This window comes from Benincasa hispida, chromosome 4 (genome assembly GCF_027475165.1).
Source record: "Benincasa hispida cultivar pf3 chromosome 4, pf3_genome.v1.1, whole genome shotgun sequence".
Taxonomy (NCBI): Eukaryota; Viridiplantae; Streptophyta; class Magnoliopsida; order Cucurbitales; family Cucurbitaceae; genus Benincasa; species Benincasa hispida.
The window spans coordinates 60,050,161-60,070,649 of record NC_143481.1 but is presented as its reverse complement, the minus strand read 5'-3'; the positions used below and the strand labels follow the sequence as shown (position 1 = coordinate 60,070,649).

Here is a 20,489-nt window from a genome sequence, read left to right as displayed (position 1 = left end):
AACAAGCACGAACAAGTAAGAAGCGGGGATGACACCACCAGTTGGAGCCCTTGGTATTCTGGAGTGAGAATCCAAAGTGTGGTCTTTGGTGAATTTGGTAGAGGTAGGAGGAAAGGCTGTTCGTGTAGACGATAAGCAAGTGGGAGAGAAAGCTATCGTATAGCGGAGTGCTTATCGTTTAGACAAAGCTACACAATCATGTAGGTTTTACTAAGCGATTGTATAGTAATAGGTAAACGATTGTTTAGAAAACACGGCACGCTAGGCGATCGTTTAGGAAATCTAAGCGATCGTGTAGAGAAAGACGTGCGATCGTTTAGACGCGAGTGTGCGATCGTTTAGACGATGAGACTCTATCATATAGGCTCTCGGGTAAGTGAACGATACTTTTTCACACCGATTGCGATTTTTTCGAACTTTTTGCCAAATGAAACAAATTTTCATTTTATTCTTCGGTTACCATAACCGAACACGGCTTCTCCCACTAATGCATGATTGAGGAGAATATTTCGGCCAAATATCTCATAATTAACCAATTTAATAATAAATGAACATATTCATATTATATTCTTACCTTATAGTTTGATATCACATATCTAATATAGTAATTTCTCCTCCACTATAAATCATATTTATATCTAATTTCCTCCAAAAAAAAAATATATCTCATACATTTAGCCAATTATATCATATATAATTAACCAGTTCAATTATATCATATATAATCGAACTCCCTCTTGTCAATTTGAACATTTCAAACTGACCCAAACACTGATTCTCGACTTTACCTAAGCTACCTAGGGGACCTTATGGACATGTGGCTCGAAGCTCCAACGGTACGTTAATAGCTAACTAAACTCTTTAGCCACGAGATCCATCATCTGTTAACTGTTAGGTATTCCACTAAAGACCAACAGCTGAACTCTTCTTACCATAGATATATTTTTGTGTCCATCAGATATAACCAATCATGAGTACGATGACTCTTCACAGATAGCCGGCCAATTTACCGTTTTGCCTCTGTAACTACATCTCACTCCTTAAATACCACTGATTCCTCTAATAAACAATACAACATAATCCAACTATGTGTGAACACCTCTCGGGCCAAGAGAAGGTGTGTGGCGCTACATCGTTCAAGCTCTGGAATCAGCTCTTAAGGGAGCTATCTATCTACTTGCCCCTGCTTCGGGGAAGGATTGAATACCATCTTGTATAGCTGAGTTCCCAACTCCCAAATCAGATGAATCCCCAAAATGGTAGGTTTGAATCGACGACCTGGCCACTCGCACCCATACAAATCAAAGGACCGCCCTCAATGGTAGGAGTTCCCAACTCACTCAGGATTGAGGTCATGTTACCTATGGTCATCCTAGTGAAGTGAAGTCTCTGTCATGAACGGTGTTATATAACGAGAAGTTAACATTTCGTGGTCAGGTCTTATACAAACTCTTTGTATAGGACGCCCCTGCTCGCATGTCCCCTACACGAATGATCAGGATCAGACCATCTGTGACAAGTCATAACACTTGTGACCACTACTACAAAAATTGGATTACTTGACGTTTTTCCAGTGTCAAGTAAAGGATATACTTGACACTTATAAAAGCGTCAACTATTGGAGTTTCAAGTATAGTGTGATAACTTGACTTTGAAAAAACGTCAAGTAATATGTTTCTTGATACAATTTTCGTGTCAAGTAAGATAATACACTTGAATTGGTGGTATGTCAAGTTTATTCGAGTGTCAAGTATAGTGTGATACTCTTTGACGTTTTTTATGTGTCAAGTATATGTCTTTTTGTTTTCAAATTAAATGCCCCAACCGATATTCTCATTTTCTACCTTGCATTCCAACAATACAATTACATCAAACAAATAAACATTATACATTTAAGATCTATCAACTCAATATATTCACTAAAAATCCATATGTTCAACTATGAACACTCCTCACAAATTACAACAATATTTATCTTTCACATGTCCATGCACAAAATAAAATTTCAACTATTGCTTTTGTATACAAAACTCAACTTTCAACAAACACAAAAGTGACAAATTGTTTAATAAATGACCTCTCAACAAAGTACATTATTTAATCTATACATTGAGCTTTGAAGTCTAAAGATCGAGAACTAAGGGTTAGGCAAGCCATGTTTAAGCAAGTCAACCTACAAAATAGAATAAAGGGCAATAACATCAAATTTCAAAATATATAAATAAGTGTTAAAATACAACAACGTAATCCAACCTACGAAAAGTTCAATAATAATAGTTACAAAACGCAAATTCTAGCAACTATGTAATAATTCCAAAAGAGTTTCAAGGCCTTAATACCTATCAAAACATCCAAACATCGTTAACTTTGTTGGATAGTGGCTCCAATCCCTTGAAATCTTTGAACTGAACATCAAAATTGAAAATAACTCAATTCTAGACCAATACTTCAATGGGTAACAAAGAACTATTAATACTAACCTCCAAACTTACCAAAACCTTGCCAAGATCGGTCTCAAACCTATTGGATAGCAACTTAACTCCTTCCAACACTTCAATCTAACACCAAAAAAGTGATAAGTATTATTAAGTTAATGTCAAAACTTATTGAGTGTTAAAAAATTTTCAAGTAAAACCACCAACACCAACTAAAATATTGTGGGCAGCAATGGAACAAACCCAATATCAAACAACAAATAAAATATACCTCATATACTTACTGAAAATCTTATCGAAATCAATATCAACCTGTTGGACATCACATTAATGTTCTCCGAATCTTGAATCTAAAGCCAAATCACAAACAATACATTAATGGACCAACTTGACTGAAGCGACGGAAGCGGTTGGGGGCGTTCGACAGATTTGTGCGGAGCTGAAGCGACGGAAGCGACAAAGCGTTCGGCTACAGATCTGGACACGACTGAAGTGACGGAATCGGTTGGGGGCGTTTGGCTACAAATCTGGGCGGGGCTAAAGACTCGCGAACGACATGCATAACTGACCGGCTGGAGCGCCTGAGCAGATGGCGAGGGAGCTGAGTAGACGACAAGGAAGAGGGCCGGCACAACTGAGCAGACAACGAAATGAAAAACTCGATAACAGCGGTGCGAACGAAGGCGAGGGGAGAATGAAGGTTGACGACGGCTAAGGCTCTCGGGCGCACGAAAGAAGAAAAAAAATTGGGTGGAAAGGGAAGGTCGTGAGTGAGATGGTGAAGGAGGAGATAAAGAGTTTTTAATTTGAGAGAGGAAAATGAAAATAGGAGAGGGAAATGTTATTTTATTTGATAATTTTGGTAGGAGGGAAACCAAATTTTAGAGGGAAATGAAAATTAATGTCTCTACATGATCACTGAGTAAAAAATAAAGTCTCTACCCGATCGCTTAGCTCTGCTACACGATCGTTGAGTAACACTAGATGATCGTCTACCAAATGCTACACGATCGCTGAGCTTGACTACATGATCGCTAAGCTCGGCTACACGATCTCTGAACTCGGCTACACGATCGCTGAGCTCAGCTACACGATCGCTGAGTAACAAAATGCTATACAATCGCCTACCCAATGCTATACGATCGTCTACCAAATGCTACACGATCGTGTAGTAACAAAATGTTATACGATCACCTACCCAATACTATATGATCGCCTACTAAATGCTACACGATCGCTGAGTAACAAAATGTTATACGATCGCCTACCCAATGCTATACAATCGCCTACCAAATGCTATATGATCGCCTACCAAATTGGAGGCCTATCAAATATCTAAAATATTTCGTCAATCTCTGTTTTTTAACCCTTTTACTTGACACGAAAAAAATTTCAAGTAAGAGCTTCTTATACTTGACACGTGAAACGTGTCAAGTAAGACCTTATATTACTTGACACGAAAATCATGTCAAGTAAAGGTTCGCGTGAAAATATCCGAAATATTCTGTCAATCTTCGCTTTTTAACCCTTTTACTTGACACGAAAAAAATGTCAAGTAAGAGCTTCTTATACTTGACACGTGAAATGGGTCAAGTAAGACCTAGGTTCGCATGAAAATATCTAAAATATTCCGTTAATCTCCATTTTTTAAATCCTTTTACTTGACATTTTTTTGTCCAAAATCATATTATTTGACGTTCTTCCCACAAAAATGTCAAGTAATTAAAAACTACAAGTGTTAAGTAATGTAGATTTTGTAGTAGTGCCAATTCCATAGGCCGCATCCATAGCGTTACCAGGATAAGGTTTCCCTCCTATTTCTATATACTACAGGCCATTTTGGTTATCACTCAAGACATGATCCACTTGTATGTCACTACATACATGCTTAAGTTACATACAGATAACCAGGGATTTTATGGTTATTGGTTTGTGGTAAAGCAAATAAAACATACAACTGAGCAAAATCAAGATGTGAACTAAATATCATATATTATACAACACAAGCATTCCAAACTGATACAAACTATAGGACACGAGACTTTATGGCATCAATCCCAACAAGTTGAACTATGACTGTTGGATTTTATGTCCTAAAACTCGTACTTTGTAAATTAATAAACATATTCTGTTTTGTTTTTCGATAAAGTTGTTATTGAAATTGTAATCTTGAATCCAATAAACTAAGGTCCTGAGGCTATTTAATGTAGTTTGAACTTTATGTAGTGACATAAATGTGGATCAAGTTCAAATATATAGCCAAAATGGTCTATAGTATGTGAATAAGATTGGACACCTTATTCTGGGGACACTATGGATGTGGCCCACTTTGTAGTTAGTACAAACGATGTGATCCTGAATCGTTCATATAGAGATATGTGAGTGGGGGCATCCTATGCAATGAGTTTGCATAATACTGAACCATGAAATAATCACTTTTTACGTTCTAAATGTCGTTTTATGTATAAAACTGACTATTTCGTTAATTGATGACCTAGGTAAGTTAATCTTAATCCTGAGCTAACTACGAACTCTTGTTCACTCGGAATTATCCTTAGATCTACATAGGTGAGGGCAGCTCATCATCGCTAGCCCAATAAGCCTCCCATTTCAGGGGTAAGATTGGGTGGATAACTGGGAACATAGGGTGCAAGACGAAATTCACTCCTACCCGTTATAGGGATAGTAGATAGGTTGTTCCCTTTGGTACTGAATCTAGGTCTTGAACAAGGGGTCCCACCCTCTCCTTGGCCCGAGAGGGATTCGGTTTATAGGTTGTACCTTAAACCAATTATTCATTAGAGGATCAGTGGAACTTAAGGAACAAGATGTAGTCTTGGGGGTAAAAAGGTTTTTATGACCTAGCTGAGATTACGAACAACCTGTGAAGGATTAGCTTACTAATCATGGTTATATCAAATGGACACAAATATATCTATAGTGAGGGGAGTACAACTATGAGACTATAGTGGAATGACCCGTTAGTTAACGAATGTTGATTAGCTCCGTCTAAAGGGTTTAGCTAGTTAATCTCGGATCGTTAAAGCCCATGATCTATAGGTTCATTAGGTTCCCCTGCTAGCTCATATGGAATAAACTTAGAACAGTATGATAGAATAATTCGAATTATTCGAATTAGGTGAAGAGAGAGAAACTGACAAGTATATGTGATATAATGGTCGGATTTTTCAGTTTAGAGATACAGCTTTAATATTTAAATATCAAGAATATGAATACGTTTATATTCGGAAGCTCGAAAATAATGGAAATGGTCAAAGATGTAAAAAGCAAAGAGTTGACTTTTGACTTTGAAAAGTCAAACTTTGACCGACCTTATATTCAAATGTGATTTGAATTTCGAGAAAATGAATGTGGATTCATGCTCGGGAGGTCAAAATTAGTCAACACGAAAAAAATCATAAAAAGTCAAAATGTTGACTTTTTGGTCAAAGTTTGACTTTGACCAAATGACTATTTTGCCCTTTGACTAAAGTTAGTGGAAAAATCCAAACTTTTGTTGGATAATTCTACTAACAAAATAGTGGGCTAGGTGTTGGCTTATAGTGGAGACATTAAGCCCACTAAGATAGTGGATTATAGGTGTTGGGTTTTTATGGATTTGGTTCATGTAATTGTTGCATGGTTTTTTCTATAAAATGAACTTTTGAATTTAAATAAAAGAGTTTTGACAATTTGTCAATTTTTATTTTCAAAATTGGGCTGAAAAAACAAACCCAAACCCTACCCAAATTCTCCTTCATTTTCCATCTCCTTTCTCTCTCTTGGTTTTCTTCATCCACCGGGTCCCACAACCAGGTTCTGAGTCCAGAGGATAGTAGGTCAACTCTAGTGGTGGTCCGTTCATGTTCGGGTCGAGATTCAACGAGGAAAAACGGATTTCGGGATCTTCAAGGTAATTATATTTATTGTTTTTTTTTTCCTTCAATTGCATGCTAGTTTACTTTGAATTAAAAGCAATTAGAGTGTAATTAGATCCTAATTTCGCTGCGTATGTCTCGTGTTCCATCAATGACTTATTACTCATTAGAGAGATCAGTGGTACTTAAGGAGTTAGATGTAACCATAAGGGCAAAATAATAATTTTGGCCCAACTGTACTTACGAACAATTTGTGAAGGGTCATTGCACTGTTGACTGGTTATATCCAATGGACACGAAAAATATATCTATACTGCGAAGAGTGCAGTTGTTGGTCTTTTGTGGAGTGATTGGTAGTTAATGGATGTTGGATAATTTAATTAAACTATTTAATTAAAGAAGTTTAATTAATTATTCAAGTACTATTGGAGCTTGAATCTACATGTCCATAAGGTCCCCTCTGTACTCAATAGAGATTTATGAGAATCAATTTTGGATTAATTTGAATTGTTCAAATTAATTGAGGAAATTAATTATATGTGATATAATTAATTTCACTTAATTATATATGATATAATTAATATAATATATTTGATACATTATAATATAACGTTTTTTAGAAGAAATAAATATTTGAATATGATTCAAATATTAATTATGTGAATTCGATTAATATAGTTAAATTTAGTATAAATATTATTTATATTAAATACCATGCATTAATGAGAGAATTAAAATTATAGGTTATATTGTATTTGAATAATAAACTATAGGTTATGTGTTATATATGATATAACATATATTTATATATATATATATAAATTAACATTAATTAATTTTAATTTTAATTTTAAAATTAAAGGGAGAGAAATAACTTCTCTCCCCTTAATTCTCTCTTAATGTCACATAGTGAGTGAGACAATTGGACTGGTGATAATCTTCTTCATAAAAGATTTTTGATAGAAGATTATTTGGTCTTGAGATCTCAAGAAAATCCTAGACACTCTCTTCTCATCTCAATCTATCTCCCTATTCCAAAATCACGGAACCCACACCTCCTGTGATTCTTAGATCCTATGGAAAATACATAGGTAATTCTTGTGGTGGTGCCCCTTGGTTTTACCATTTGTGGTTGTAATTGTTCGTGGCTGATCGTTATTGGAGATGAGATTTCGTGAAGGCTGTGAGTTCTTCAAGGTTAAGTGATTTCTAAACCCTAACTCCTTTTCCCTTCTCTCAGCATGCTGTAAATTAGTTGAAATAATGCATATTTTGGTTTTGTAAATTTCTGTTTGTGTAAAATTAAAAGTTGGGATCAATCCCCGCTTTCGCTGCAGAACTTCACTGTTTTTTCGATCTATTAGTGTCTATCACTAATAAACAGTGATATTTTATTATATTTAAAAATATTTTTAACAATTTTGCTTTTTAAAACAATTACCCAAAAAAAAAAAAAAATATAGGATGTAGGAAAAAATAAATGCAATTAAAATTTGTAAGGGAAAAATAAAAATATTTTAATGTATATACTATCTAAATGGGTAATAAAGAGAAAAACTTTCGATTTTCCCTCTTACTCTGTTTTAATTTTTCTTCATTCTTTATTCAAATTATTCACTTATATATTGAAATTGAAAGATCGGGTTATGTCAGTTGAAATCTAAATAAGAATAATTCAGATATGAGAAATTGCTTATATGATAGCACTCAAAATGTGTTATTTTTGCTCTTTCATTCTGTTTTAATTTTCCTTCATTCTTTAGCTAGTTTTTGAAAGAATTTTGGTACTTTTACATGTTTATTGTTGAAATTTGTGTCCTAAAACTTTGTAATTAATGCCTTATTTAATCAAACTATAAATTTGGTTCCTATGGTTTAGAGAAAGTTAGAATTGAGTCCCCATAATTTTGAAAGTGAGAATTTCATCCGTATAGTTTGATAAAATCCTCATGGATAGTCCCTATTTCACCCTAAGTTTCAATCATAAAGTCTTTTGTAGTTCATGCCACTAGGTGCCCTTTTGGGAAGTAAAATTCTCCCTAGCTTATTCTTTTCATATGGATAGTTACTTTCACACATTCACTCTAGGAGTCATTACCATGTCATTTTACTCACAAGTGATCATAATGTTAGGATTGGTGCTATAAAGTCTTGTAATTAATGAGTTATAAAATTATTTTAGTTGCAATAATAAATTATCAATTACAGTAAAACTCAAAGTTATTATGTGTAATTTCGAACAATATATGATCAACGTACGGTGGATTACGTTAAAACAAACATAAGGACTATCACTTTTTCAAGCATGTAAAAAAAAAATTGATGCACTATTTTTTAGTACATATATATAAAATTTCGTCAATTTATAAATTCTCTATTTTTTTTCTCATTTGTCCAATTCTACGCGTCAATTTTCTCAACAACCAAAATAGATCAAAAAGTTTGAAGTTTTTGTACGGATGATCCAATCCTAGAGGCTTAATTGACCGAATCTTAAAAAATAAATCAAAACGTACTTTTTGTTGATATCACAAAGCACTATTATGTTAGTAATGTCTCTCTTACCGTAAAATAATCAAAACCCTAACGCGATATTCATTCGAATCACGTATTTTTTAGTCCAACGTTTTTCAAATCAATAGTCAAATGAAAAATTATGTTAGAGCCAACCATTTTGCAATGAGTCCCGATAATGAGGTGGTGGAGTGGTTTATGAGCTTAAGCTAAATTTTCATTAATTTTTAAGATGGAGGCATTCATCATTAAATCCCCAAAATCCCATAAATGCCCTAAAATTAAACTCTCTACTCAAGACTTACGAACTCGCTTGCCTCCTAACACCCACGACGACGCTCTCTGTGACGTTTGATGTGTGTGAGCGGTGTAGCAGATATCGACGGCGGCTTAAGCCTCCTTCTCCGGCAATTCGCGAGCAAACCTACACAAATCGGACTAGGAATCAATGACGTTCATACCCTGTGACGACCAGTTACGCTAACCACGACTTGCAGTAGCTATTTTTCAGCGTTGTAGCAGCAAATTTTCCTCATTCCGGCAAGGTTCGGCAGTGACCGCTCTCTATCTGCCGTTGATTTACGTCACGTATTTCCTAATGGTTTTCAAAACTTCAGGTTTAAGCTTTCGAACAATTTCCAGCAAGGAACCAAGTCCTTTTCGGTAAGATTCAGTAGATAAGTGCTCTAAATTTCTTTCGAACTCGAATAAGGTGTTTAAAAATTGTCTCCAACACTTGGAAACTTTTATTTGTAGATTTGGAATAGTTTCAGACTCCTTCAAACACGTATCAGAAGAGACCCATATGGTTTTTAGTAAGATTTTGGTAGGCAATTGACTAGCTTCAGTGCAGTTTAGAATTAGAACATTTTTGTACGTAGAATTCTTTTTGTTGGGTCTGTTTGCTGTTTGCTAATCATGCTGGAATCTGGATGATTTATTTGTTTATGTTATGTGATGTACGCTTATTTGAACTATATTATTTGGATAAATCTTGAGAATGTTGAGCATGCTGAGATGTTCATTTTCTTATTTTATTTTGATTTGGTCGGTTGCATGCATTTGCAATTTCCTTTAATGTGTTATTAGACTCTATCATGAGTGTGCGGGGGTGATTTGATGGAAAAGAAACCATAGGGGAAGGCGAAATCGAGCTGTGAGCAGGAATGTCGAATTTCTTGAGATAATATTTATAATTTGTTAAGAAACACTTTCATCGAATTCCTTGTCATGTTAAATGTATCCTTTTAGAATTTTTGTGTAAGTGGCAATTGCATCTTCATTTCAGAGGAATGGTACAGAGTTAGAGTGGGTGGCAGAGATAAAACCTGATTTTGGAAGGGCAAATGGTTGGTTGACTCATCTCTTTGTTTGGAATTTCCTAAGCTTTTCAGACTTGTGATTGCCAAGGTTTCGTTGGGTTGTTAGTGCTGGTTTGATTCTCTTTATGTGAGGGATTTAAGATTAAAAAGAAATTTCACTAATGCTGAGTTTGATGATTGGGTTGCTCTTTTGAACAAACTTCAACTTTTTAGACCAAATAACAAGGATGACGTGTTCGTGTAGTTGCTGAAAAATGATGGCTCCTTTTCGGTTAAGTCTCCCAAGCTTATTGTGAAACAAATATATTTGGAAAGGCAAAAATTTGATATTATTTGGAAGGCCTTTTGTCTTAAGAAAGTGAAGGTTTTCTTGTGGTTCTTCTCTTTTGAAAGGATAACACCTGCTGTAGAATATAGAGGATCCTTTGAAATTGTGCTCTCTTTAATTGGTGTGTTCCTTGTAAAAACAGTGAAGAGTCTTTGATGCATATTTTTTTTTCTTTTGTCCCTTTGTTGCTGATTGTTGGGGGAGACTGTATAGTTTGTTCATAATGCAGTAGTGTTGGCCCAAGAAAACTTCGGAAGCTCTTCTATAGTTAGTGGAAGGTCCTCAGTTAAATGCTCATGCGTAGATCCTTTGGTCCAATGGGATCTTTGCCCTCCTTTGGAGTCTGTCGTTTGAAAGAAACTCTAGAATTTTTCGTAATCAAGAAACTAGTCGTGGTGTTTTTCTAGAGTTCGGTTACTTTTTTTGTTTCTACTTGGTCCTCTACTTCTAAATTCTTTTGTAATTATAGCCTAACTCAAATTTATACTAGTTGTTTTCTTCTTTTGTAAGTTGTTATGTGGGGACACCTTGTCTCCCCCTCATTATTATCTCTCTCTTTGATAATAAAAGTTAATGTTTCTTATAAAAAATGAATTTCTTGTGATAGTATCTTCTAAAGTCCCAAATTACCCATACCTATGGTAGGAGGGGCAGAAAGGGAAAGAAGTTTGACATTGGTATTGGAGGTGGGAGCATGATGTTTATTTTGTACATACAGGGGAGTATGATTTTGGGATTTGGGTGTTGTCTTTTGGTGAATAGTTTGGCCAAGGTTGGATAGGAGGGTTTCCCAAGCTCTTTGAAAATAGCTGGTGGAGTGTGTGGTGTTTGGCTATCTTTCATTGCTACCTTTTTGCTTGAAATCGTTTATCTCCTACTTTAACATCATTGGAACAGTATCTCCCCTAATGTATACCTTCCTGTTAATTTTTCTTTTTAGGTTGAACTATGCCTTTAGATTATACTTTTATTGTTACGATCTTACTTGAACATATCCGTTCTATAGGTTGGACACAAGACGATAAAAAATTATCGTTGGTTGCATTTGTTTTGATGCCACTGTTTGCACTTTTATATCTCCAAATGGAAGTCTTCAGTTTTGTTAAAAGGGAAAAGAGAGAAAAGAGAGAAAAAAAGATCTCGTATATTTGACAAAAATCTAAAATGTTGTCATGAAGATTATAAATATGTATTGTACTACTCATGCTGTTTGTTGCTGTCTTCTGTCTTTGAATGCAGGTTCTCTCTTCATTATTGCTTGCTCTAGCCACATTAATTGATGCCTTAGTGAGGGTTCAGTCTGAAAGATCAGGGACTGGAAAAGGCAGTGGTGAAACAAAGCATACTTCCAAGTCTAGGGAGACTGCTATTTCATTTGCTGAAAAACTGTACACCGAGCATTAATACTTCATAGACCTGTTGAAGTCCAAAAGTACCATTGTCCAATCTGACCTATTCAGTCTTAAGGAGCCTTGTCAAAAATATTCCTCATGCTTTTAAGGAATAGAACATAAAACTATTTCCTGTCATATGGCCAGCATCGGTGAGAGCTCTTCTTCTGTTCCCAAACTTGTGGATGAAAAGCCGGTTTTAGTTAGGGTTAAGCGCAAAGCTTCCCAATCTCGACTTGATGCATTATGTGAGTTCTGTTCAGACACTATTTCATTCCCTTCCTCAAAGCATTTCTTTTGCTAATTTAAGTTTAATAACTTGCATAGTTCAGCTAACTCTTGGAGATCACATTCTTCTATTGTTTTCTTATGAGCCGTCTCTTTCGATGTAATTATTTATGAACCATCAAATGAAGTCTGAATTTTCCATGTCCCCGTCGACCTTTGTGATAATTTTCAGCGTATAGTATAGCTTTGTGGTGGGCACATAGTTATGGCCAATTTCTTTTGTAATTATCCGATTGTGTTGATTTAATTATTTTATTTTATTTCGATGTTAATATTATTTTCTCCTCATATTAAAAGAAAATTGTATGCCTTAGGGCTGGAAATCAATGAGAGGCCATCGAAGCGACCGCTCTTGGATTTTGAGAATTTATCAATTTCAGAAACTTTCCACAAAGGTCTGATAATTTCTAAACTTGTACTTACATTCTTTTCATTTCTTTACACCAAGCACTCGGTAATCTGCATAGATGAGAAGTGGAAATGGCAATTAACAACTATGTATGCTTTTTCATGAATATTCAATAACGGATGCAGATTATACTTAGTACTTGAGGGGGTGGGGGGATTTAAATTCGTCATTACATGGATTCTTTGTAGAAAAGTCGTGTCAACCTTTATAAGAAAAGTAATGGGACGAATTTTATTGTTGTTGTTATTGTTTCTTCTTTTTCTGTGAGGGAGGGGAGATGTGGATTTATTTGCTTTCGGTTCTTTCCAATTGATTTAATGTCTCTATTTGGTTGGGGTATCAACCTCGATAATGATTCTACTGGATCTCACAGTTACATGGTCACTGAAGTATGATTTAAATATGAATCTATTTAACTTCCTGTCTCTAATTAGATATCTTTCTCTTGCATTAGAGGAACTAAAGACTAAGAAGATATTTGTACAGCATGTGGAGACATTAAGAAGCTCTGAGGCCACTGTTGACATTGTTCAGTCCTTTGGGGTCAGTACTGTGGTCAGTTATTAATCTTCAAGATTTTAACTAGCCTCTACATCAGTAACCGTTTTCCCTTTAGGCACCTGATGCTGCTTCCACCATTGAAAATAACCTAAAGAATGAGGAGCGCAGAAGAAAATTTAAGAAAGAGATTGTATGCTTTCCTATCTATTTGTTTGTTTGGTCCTTAGTTTGTGCGGTAATTATTTGGTAATTTGCTCACCTTATCTAGTGTTATGCAGTCAAGACAAGATCAGTTGTTGGTTAAAGCTAGACAAGAACAAGAGGTTTGGTATATGATGACATTCCTTTAATGGTTTTAAAAAATTGAATACAAACATTGTTTTACCAGAAGAATTCTGGTCAGATTAGATTATGAACTTGTTTTCATATGTTGAACTGTTAATTTATTTTGGTAACATGGTTTCTTTGTGCTACTGCTTTCTCTTTTTATCAGGTTCTGGCAAAAAATGCTAGATTTGAGCAGATATGGAGAAGTAGGAAAGGAGTTAAAGATTCAAAAGATGACCAGTTACATGATATATATCATATCTATGATATTGTTCGTCTTGATGCAAATGAAATATCAATTGAAGCACCAAAACAGGAGGAGTGAGTTTTATTATATTGATATTATTCGGTTTCGATATTTTACAAAATTCTCATTTATGCGGGCAAATTTGCTTTTGTTGTTAGTGCAGACAAATGTCTCTGGACGATCAGAGTATGTTATCAAGTTACCTGCCTTTACTAAGGGAGTTTATTCCAAGTGCTGCTGCGGAGATTGAATCAGATATAGATGCAAACATGATGAAACAAGATTGTAAATTCCAATTATTCTAGCAGTCACTTAAATTATTTAGCTTACAACTTCAGTGATAAATAATGCAACTAGGGTCTTATGCAATTCAACAATACAAAGTTGGATGAGGAGGATAATTATCATCCATCCTTTATATGTTTTTCCAGCTATCATCTCCAGTTCTTGCTTTGCCTAAGTTTTTTTCCTTACCTTACTCAAAATTTAGTTATATATATAGGCTGTTTTCAAATATAGTATAATGAACCAAAATATTTATAAATATAAAAATGTCACTGCTATCAGTGATAGACACTGATAGACTATTATCATTAGTGTCTATCACTGATAGATTGACATTTTACTATATTTGAAAATATTTTCTGCAGTTTTGCTTTTTTAAAACAATTTTCCAATATAATATTATTAGTATGTTTGTAGAGCTGTTGTTTGTGGTTAATGTAATTTCTTACTGTTATGTCCATGTCTTCACTTCTATAGTGCCCATAGATGATTATGTATATGACTACTATACTGTGAAGGATAATGTGGAGATTGCTGATGACGATGCCTCTAATCCGTTTCCTTTGTGCGTCTTTCTTTCTTTCTCTGGTTTCCCTTTCTGCTTTGGTTTGTACTTCTTTTTAATAATAATTTCGTATATTTTTTTCAGGATACAAGTTGATGACTTGGATCTATATGATGGGCCTGATGACTCAGATTATGAAAGCGATGATTCAAATGGTAAAAACCTTTTCCTTCTACTTTACAAACCTAAATTATATCTGATATCTTTTTTGCTATTGTCTTTTTTGTTTTCAGCTGAAAACAATCCTTGCTTTGATTACCCGGATGAGGTTTCCGATGAAGAAGAATTGGAGAGTGGATCTTTGAATGATGAATTGGAAGATAATGACGATGACAAGCAGTCCTCGGAAAGTAATGAATTAGAAGATGTGTTCTCAGAGGAGGACAAAATTCAATTATATGAGGATGAAATATATGGTGATTTTGATGAAGATGATGCCGATAGCTTTGATTATGATACTAATGGTGGTCATGATGAAGGTGAAGATTGGAGATGGTCCTATCGCTGAATTTTCAGTAGTAGGACAAGTTTTTCATCCTTGGGAGTGATGACGTTTTTTCCTTCGCTTTTCCTATTAGGTATTTCTTTTTAATTTTTTTATTATGGTTTAGAGTTTAGGATTTAGGGTTTTAAGCAAGTTGTTTGATAACGAAGGTTTGCAATGCTTAGGGATGTAGCATTGGAGATTTAGAGTTCGAACCACATTTTTTGCTACTTGAGATTCTATGAAATGGAATGACCTAATGTCACATTTTAGTTAACAGGTTTATCAACTAGGTTTCTTTGTAATTAAGTCGTTTGCCGTTTATTTTCTGATATAAAATAATATTGTTAGATGAAAATTCATTTCAAATGTAATGGTAAAGTTGAGTTTGGAATGATTTATCTATTTATTTCTCTGAATGTTTTTAAGTTTAAGGACTTATTTTGAAAGCAGTTTTGAGTTTTGAATGTTTTTAAGTTTAAAAATGTTATGGAATATATGACTAAATATTTGGAAATTTTGTAGAAGTATTTTCAAAAGTTTAAAAATATGTTATCCTTCTCAGTTATTCCAATCTCACTTTTTAAAGTTTGAAGTAAAAAATAATAATATTCGATTTTATATCAAAGAACATTTTTAAATTTAACTTAATAAAGAATATGTTCTAAAACAAAGTTTGAAAGGGATCTAGCGGCTTTAATGCCATATTAAATGTTTGATCTATGGCCATTTGAGAATCTTAAGCTTTACAGGATAATGCATCATTGCATTGGATGTTCGAGTTCCAAACATTTCAATTTCTCCTTTTCTATAAGGTGCCAAATACAAATATAAAAAATAAAAAGTATAATCTTATCAAACAATTCACAATTATTTATTCCAACTTTCGACTTTTAATTGAAATACCCGAATCAGTTGATTTTTTTAGCTTTACATAATTCAACAAGACAGTATTCTGTATTTTCCTTCTCTAAACCATGCTTATTGCTTAAGAAATGAAAAAGTTCCGAACAAGTTTAATCCAATTATAAATTTGATAAAGTTAAAATTTACTTCTTGTTTGATAAAAAAACCAAATAAAAAATTAAAAACTAAAAAAATAGCTTTAAAAAAAAATCATGGTTAAAAATTAAAAAAAAAAGAGAAAATAGGCTTAATTTTTAAAACCAAAAACAAAAAACGAAATGCTTATCAAATGGAACTTAGTATCTATAATTTGATCAAATTTCATCAACGATTTTATAGTTTGATAAAACATAAATTATAGATAGTCTATTTCGTAAAGACTATGGAATTTTATCAAACCACATGGATTAAATGCTTATTATAAACTAAAGGATGATATTTTAACTTTAAAAAAAAAAAATTTCCTCAAACCACAAGGACCAATTTTGTAATATAATAAAAAATTGAACTATATTTCAAAATTTAATAATCTTTACCTTCCATTTTTTTCGTAAAATTTAATCTGTATGATTTATAATTAGGATTTAGTTTCTACGATTTAATAAAACTTTCATTAAAGGTCCTTACGATAAGGATTATTTACGAAAATTTTATCAACCTATAATGACTATTTATAAGGTTTTATGAATTAAATTCTAAGGTGGTTCTAAAAAATAAAGAAAAATGAGTAATTTATTTACAAATATAGCAAAATATCACTATTACGGAGTGAGAGAATTATATCATAGTCTATCGCTTAGTGATAGAAGTGTATCGCGATCTATAAGGAATAGACAATGATATTTTGTTATAATTCAAAATATTTTGAGTTGGTGTACCATTTAAAACAATTACCATAAATGCTAACTTTTATTTATTTATTTATTGACAAAATTCTAACTTTTAAAAACGTTAAATTCTAAGTTTTGGACTAAAATTGTAATTAATTTTTTGGTTCTTTATTTCCGTGATGTAAGTTAGATCATTGTGTTGCAAACCTGATTGTTTATGGCTAATTCTTCCGATCCCGCCATTTGCTCTGCAGCTCTCCCGATCGCCGTTGATCTTTTCCTATCCAAAGAACATCCCGATTACCTGACTAATTCCTCCGGTGATATCATCTACAGAATCAATCGTCCTTCTTTGAAATCATCGTCTGTTGACAAGATTGTACTGCTTGACGCCGCCGCCGCCGATCCTCTCATTTCCATTTTTCGCGTTAACGTGAGTATCTATGTTTGTTTCAATTTCCACTTCCTGTGCTATAGCTTTGTTTAGTATTCTGCTTACAAGTTCCTAAATCATGTGAGGAACAAGTTGTCGCCTCCATTTCTTAAACCTGAGTGTTATTCCAGTAATTTTGCTTTGATCATATGAAGTAATTGAGGATTTCCAGTTCGTATAACCTAATAATTATGGTGTTTCCTATTCGTTTTAGTTTTAGGGCATTCATTTTGTTTATTGACTTCTTTCACAGCAGCTTTTGTCCCTTGTGTGCTTTCTAGTTTGTGATTTTAGAATTGTTACTGTTGGGACTTGTTAAGCGTTATGACAGAAACGAAATCGACGAGCAAAAAGCGTGAACATTAAAGGACAGTATAAAGATTTACGTGGATCACTAACCGTGCGTCATAGGTTGAGGGAGAGGGTAGTTTTATTATTAGAGAGGAAACTAGGATAGTACAGATACAGTGGCCTGATTGGCTAGCGAGACCCTATGCTTGGTTATTCAGAGCACGACTCAAGGTGATTACGTTGCATTTGGTCAGTAGCATTACGAATAAACTGGCTCTCTAGAACAAACAAATGTGTAAATGTTACTCCTGCAATAGTTGCAAATTAGTTTTCGGATAGAATTGTTTAGAAGCAGGGTAGCTTGTAAATTATGAGATGTACTTCTCAGAAATCTCAAGTGATTCTTGTGTTAGACTTCCTTTTTGCTGTTTTTCTGAAATAATGTGAACAAATTTGTATTGGTCTTAGAAAGAATCTTGGCAAGGATTCAAAGGGGATGTTGGTGAGGAGGATTTGCTCTTCAAAGTGCAAAGAACGCTTAACAAACTTAAAAGAACCGAGTTCAAAGTCTTCCTTGTCGGTGAAAGTTTAGACGACTCAAATGCGAGCTTGGAGATGAAAGGCTGGCCTTTCCAGAGATCCTGTACTATATATAAAGGCAATACTATAGTGGCCCAGGTACAGTATAACAATAACATATGGATGAATGTTTTCATGAGGCTCTTCATTTCAACTCTTAAGCATGCTGTTTGTTGAGTGGAAATATAAACATGACAATACAAACTCTAATGCCTGCTATAGTCTAGTTACTTTTAACAACCAAAGAGCTATAATTGTGCAGAGGAGAGGGGCTAGCTTATAACTGATGGATCACTTTAATTTTGATTTGATATTCAACTTAGTGCTTACTTATTCACCATGCCCATCAAATTAGCTCGAGCAATTCAACAAGGAGACCAAAAATAATGTGCAACTTATGCAAAATGAAAGCCTTATGTATGAGGAAATCTGTATACAAACCATCAATATCCTTCCACTAAGTCTATGTTAGAGTCTTTGCATTTTCATTTGTACAAAGCATCATTTAGCACATAACGGAAGCTATTGTTCATTGGCAAAAGGGGAAACAAATTTTCTGAAACAAATTGAATGTTTGAAAAGACATCACATTTGATATAGTAGGATAAGAGTAAATTAGGGTATTATGGTCAAACCCTTAATTGATTAGGATTGGGATTAGTTTCCATGACTGATTACAATTATGGTTAGTTTCTTTGATTAATTAGGATTAGGATTAGTTTGCTTTCCAATTCTTTATAAATAAAGAGATTGTCTTCTTATATTATAGTCAATATCATTTCTTGTGCATAAACTACAAAGAGCTATTTGCATTGGTAAGTAAAGAATTGTGACGATTATTGCTTTTTTGATGCAGACAAGCCTGATGCATAAGCTTCATCAAATTTGGGTTAGAAGGGGAAGATTTCGACTAACCATTTTTCCTAGTCCTGTTGATCCAGCATTGATTGTAGCTTTGGTTGTAATATTCTTTGATGGACGAATGTAACAAAACTGAGCAGAATATTACAAAATTGTTAATCTGCAGTTTGTTTGATGGATCTGATCGAACAAAATAACGAAAAGGGAGAATGAATGCAAGAAGAAATGGTAATTAGAATCACCATCTACACTTTTCTTTTGGTAGTTGATAGTTGATAAAGAATGGCTTTCAATAAAAAAAAATGTGATCTCTATTAGCATTTTGTTGTGTGATTTTTATCTTACGGTGTCAAATTTTAATATAGTGAATTGAATTTGAGTATCGTCTTCATGATTGAGTTTTTAGACTGATACTTCATTTTATCGAGAGAATCTAGCAAATATATTTGTTTTAATTTAACTACTCACACTTCTAACTAAATGAAGACAACAATTAGAGATGTCTTAGGAAACAATTTTGTGCATTAGACAATAAACTCAATCAACAAAAGTCAAGAACATACTACTTTTATTAACTCCCTCGAGCTTAGCTAAATCTCTTTTTAGTTTGTAAAATCAACCTCCTAGTCTGTTTTCTACAAACAAGCACGACATGAACGAATCTTCTATTAACTACTAAAAATATCCTTAATCTTCTTCGTCTATCACTAACGAGTAAACTGTTTCTGTCTGAATTGAGTCTTTTTAGTTAAGTAATTAAAAACTACTAGAAAATCTCCACTCTCATGGAGGATTTAACTAACAATCATACATTTATTGTTTTAGTCTAAATTTTAAACTCTCGAGCTAATTCAAGTAAACAATTAATATTAATCAACATACTAAAATCATGAAGCATACAAAGTAATGAATTGTTGCAATATAGAAGTCTCTTAATTAAATCAAAGACAAGAAAAACATTGAAGAGGTGTTTGAGGCATAGAGTTGGTTATCATAGTCAATGGTTATTATAATAGTTTGTAGGTTATAATAGTCTATGTTTGGGGTGTATACTATTTTGATTTGGGGTAAGTAATAGTAAACATGGTAGCAAAAAGGAAAGGAGAGGATAAGTAGGAAATAGTAAACACTATAGCAAAAAGGAAAGGAGAGGACAAATAGGAAATAGTAAATACTGTAACAAATAGGGAAAAGAGAGGATGAGTAGGAAATAATAAACATTGTAGAAAGGAGAAAAGAGAGCATGAGTAGGAAATAGTAAACACTGTATCAAGGAGAAAAAAGAAAGGATGAGTAGAAAATAGAAAACACTTTAGGAAAGAGGAAAAGAGAGGATGAGAGCGATGAAAAATACTAATATTGTAGTTAATTATAGGCTATAATAGTTAGAAGCACCAACTATTATAATTGGAGCCCTAAACATGAAAGTGGGCTATAATAGCTCACTCCACCCACTTGAAATTGAGGTACAAACACCCCTTGAAATTCTAAGAACTATATTTGGGGTTCAAAAAACCTGTCTTTCTCTGGATGAAGGGTACAAAGAGAATAGCAAGCTAAGGTGCTTTTGAGGTAGGGGCTTATGTAAGAACTAAGAAGAAATAAAAGAAAATAG

The 20,489-nt window shown here is 33.8% G+C and overlaps 2 protein-coding genes across 4 annotated transcripts; both read left to right on the top strand.

The window, feature by feature from the left end:
* The first annotated feature begins 9,056 nt into the window (after positions 1-9,056).
* RDM4 (RNA-directed DNA methylation 4) lies at positions 9,057-15,251 on the top strand. Of its 3 annotated transcripts, XM_039029633.2 has the most exons (12): positions 9,057-9,372; positions 9,445-9,490; positions 11,717-12,116; positions 12,471-12,551; positions 13,020-13,108; positions 13,182-13,256; positions 13,345-13,389; positions 13,560-13,714; positions 13,804-13,925; positions 14,403-14,490; positions 14,575-14,645; positions 14,724-15,251. In XM_039029633.2, the coding sequence occupies exons 3-12, from the start codon at positions 12,008-12,010 to the stop codon at positions 14,996-14,998; spliced, it is 1,110 nt and encodes a 369-aa protein (XP_038885561.1). In that variant the 5' UTR covers positions 9,057-9,372; positions 9,445-9,490; positions 11,717-12,007; the 3' UTR covers positions 14,999-15,251. The 3 variants fall into 3 exon arrangements, with proteins under 3 accessions (XP_038885561.1, XP_090169508.1, XP_038885562.1); XM_090313382.1 differs by having other exon boundaries at positions 9,105-9,490; XM_039029634.2 differs by lacking the exons at positions 9,057-9,372; positions 9,445-9,490 and adding an exon at positions 9,589-9,653.
* A 1,340-nt stretch (positions 15,252-16,591) lies between these two features.
* LOC120075285 (LURP-one-like protein (DUF567)) lies at positions 16,592-19,115 on the top strand. The gene is made up of 3 exons (XM_039028510.2): positions 16,592-17,143; positions 17,903-18,112; positions 18,870-19,115. The coding sequence occupies exons 1-3, from the start codon at positions 16,928-16,930 to the stop codon at positions 18,999-19,001; spliced, it is 558 nt and encodes a 185-aa protein (XP_038884438.1). The 5' UTR covers positions 16,592-16,927; the 3' UTR covers positions 19,002-19,115.
* The last annotated feature ends 1,374 nt before the right edge of the window (positions 19,116-20,489 follow it).

Bases quoted from the DNA above. Each gene is read 5' to 3' on its own strand.
- RDM4 (XM_039029633.2), top strand. From the start codon at position 12,008: ATGGCCAGCATCGGTGAGAGCTCTTCTTCTGTTCCCAAACTTGTGGAT. The intron at 13,109-13,181 runs GTCAGTACTGTG...TTTTCCCTTTAG, and splicing joins ACATTGTTCAGTCCTTTGGG to GCACCTGATGCTGCTTCCAC. The intron at 13,390-13,559 runs GTTTGGTATATG...TCTTTTTATCAG, and splicing joins AAGCTAGACAAGAACAAGAG to GTTCTGGCAAAAAATGCTAG.
- LOC120075285 (XM_039028510.2), top strand. From the start codon at position 16,928: ATGGCTAATTCTTCCGATCCCGCCATTTGCTCTGCAGCTCTCCCGATC. The intron at 17,144-17,902 runs GTGAGTATCTAT...TATTGGTCTTAG, and splicing joins TTTCCATTTTTCGCGTTAAC to AAAGAATCTTGGCAAGGATT. The intron at 18,113-18,869 runs GTACAGTATAAC...TTTTTGATGCAG, and splicing joins GCAATACTATAGTGGCCCAG to ACAAGCCTGATGCATAAGCT.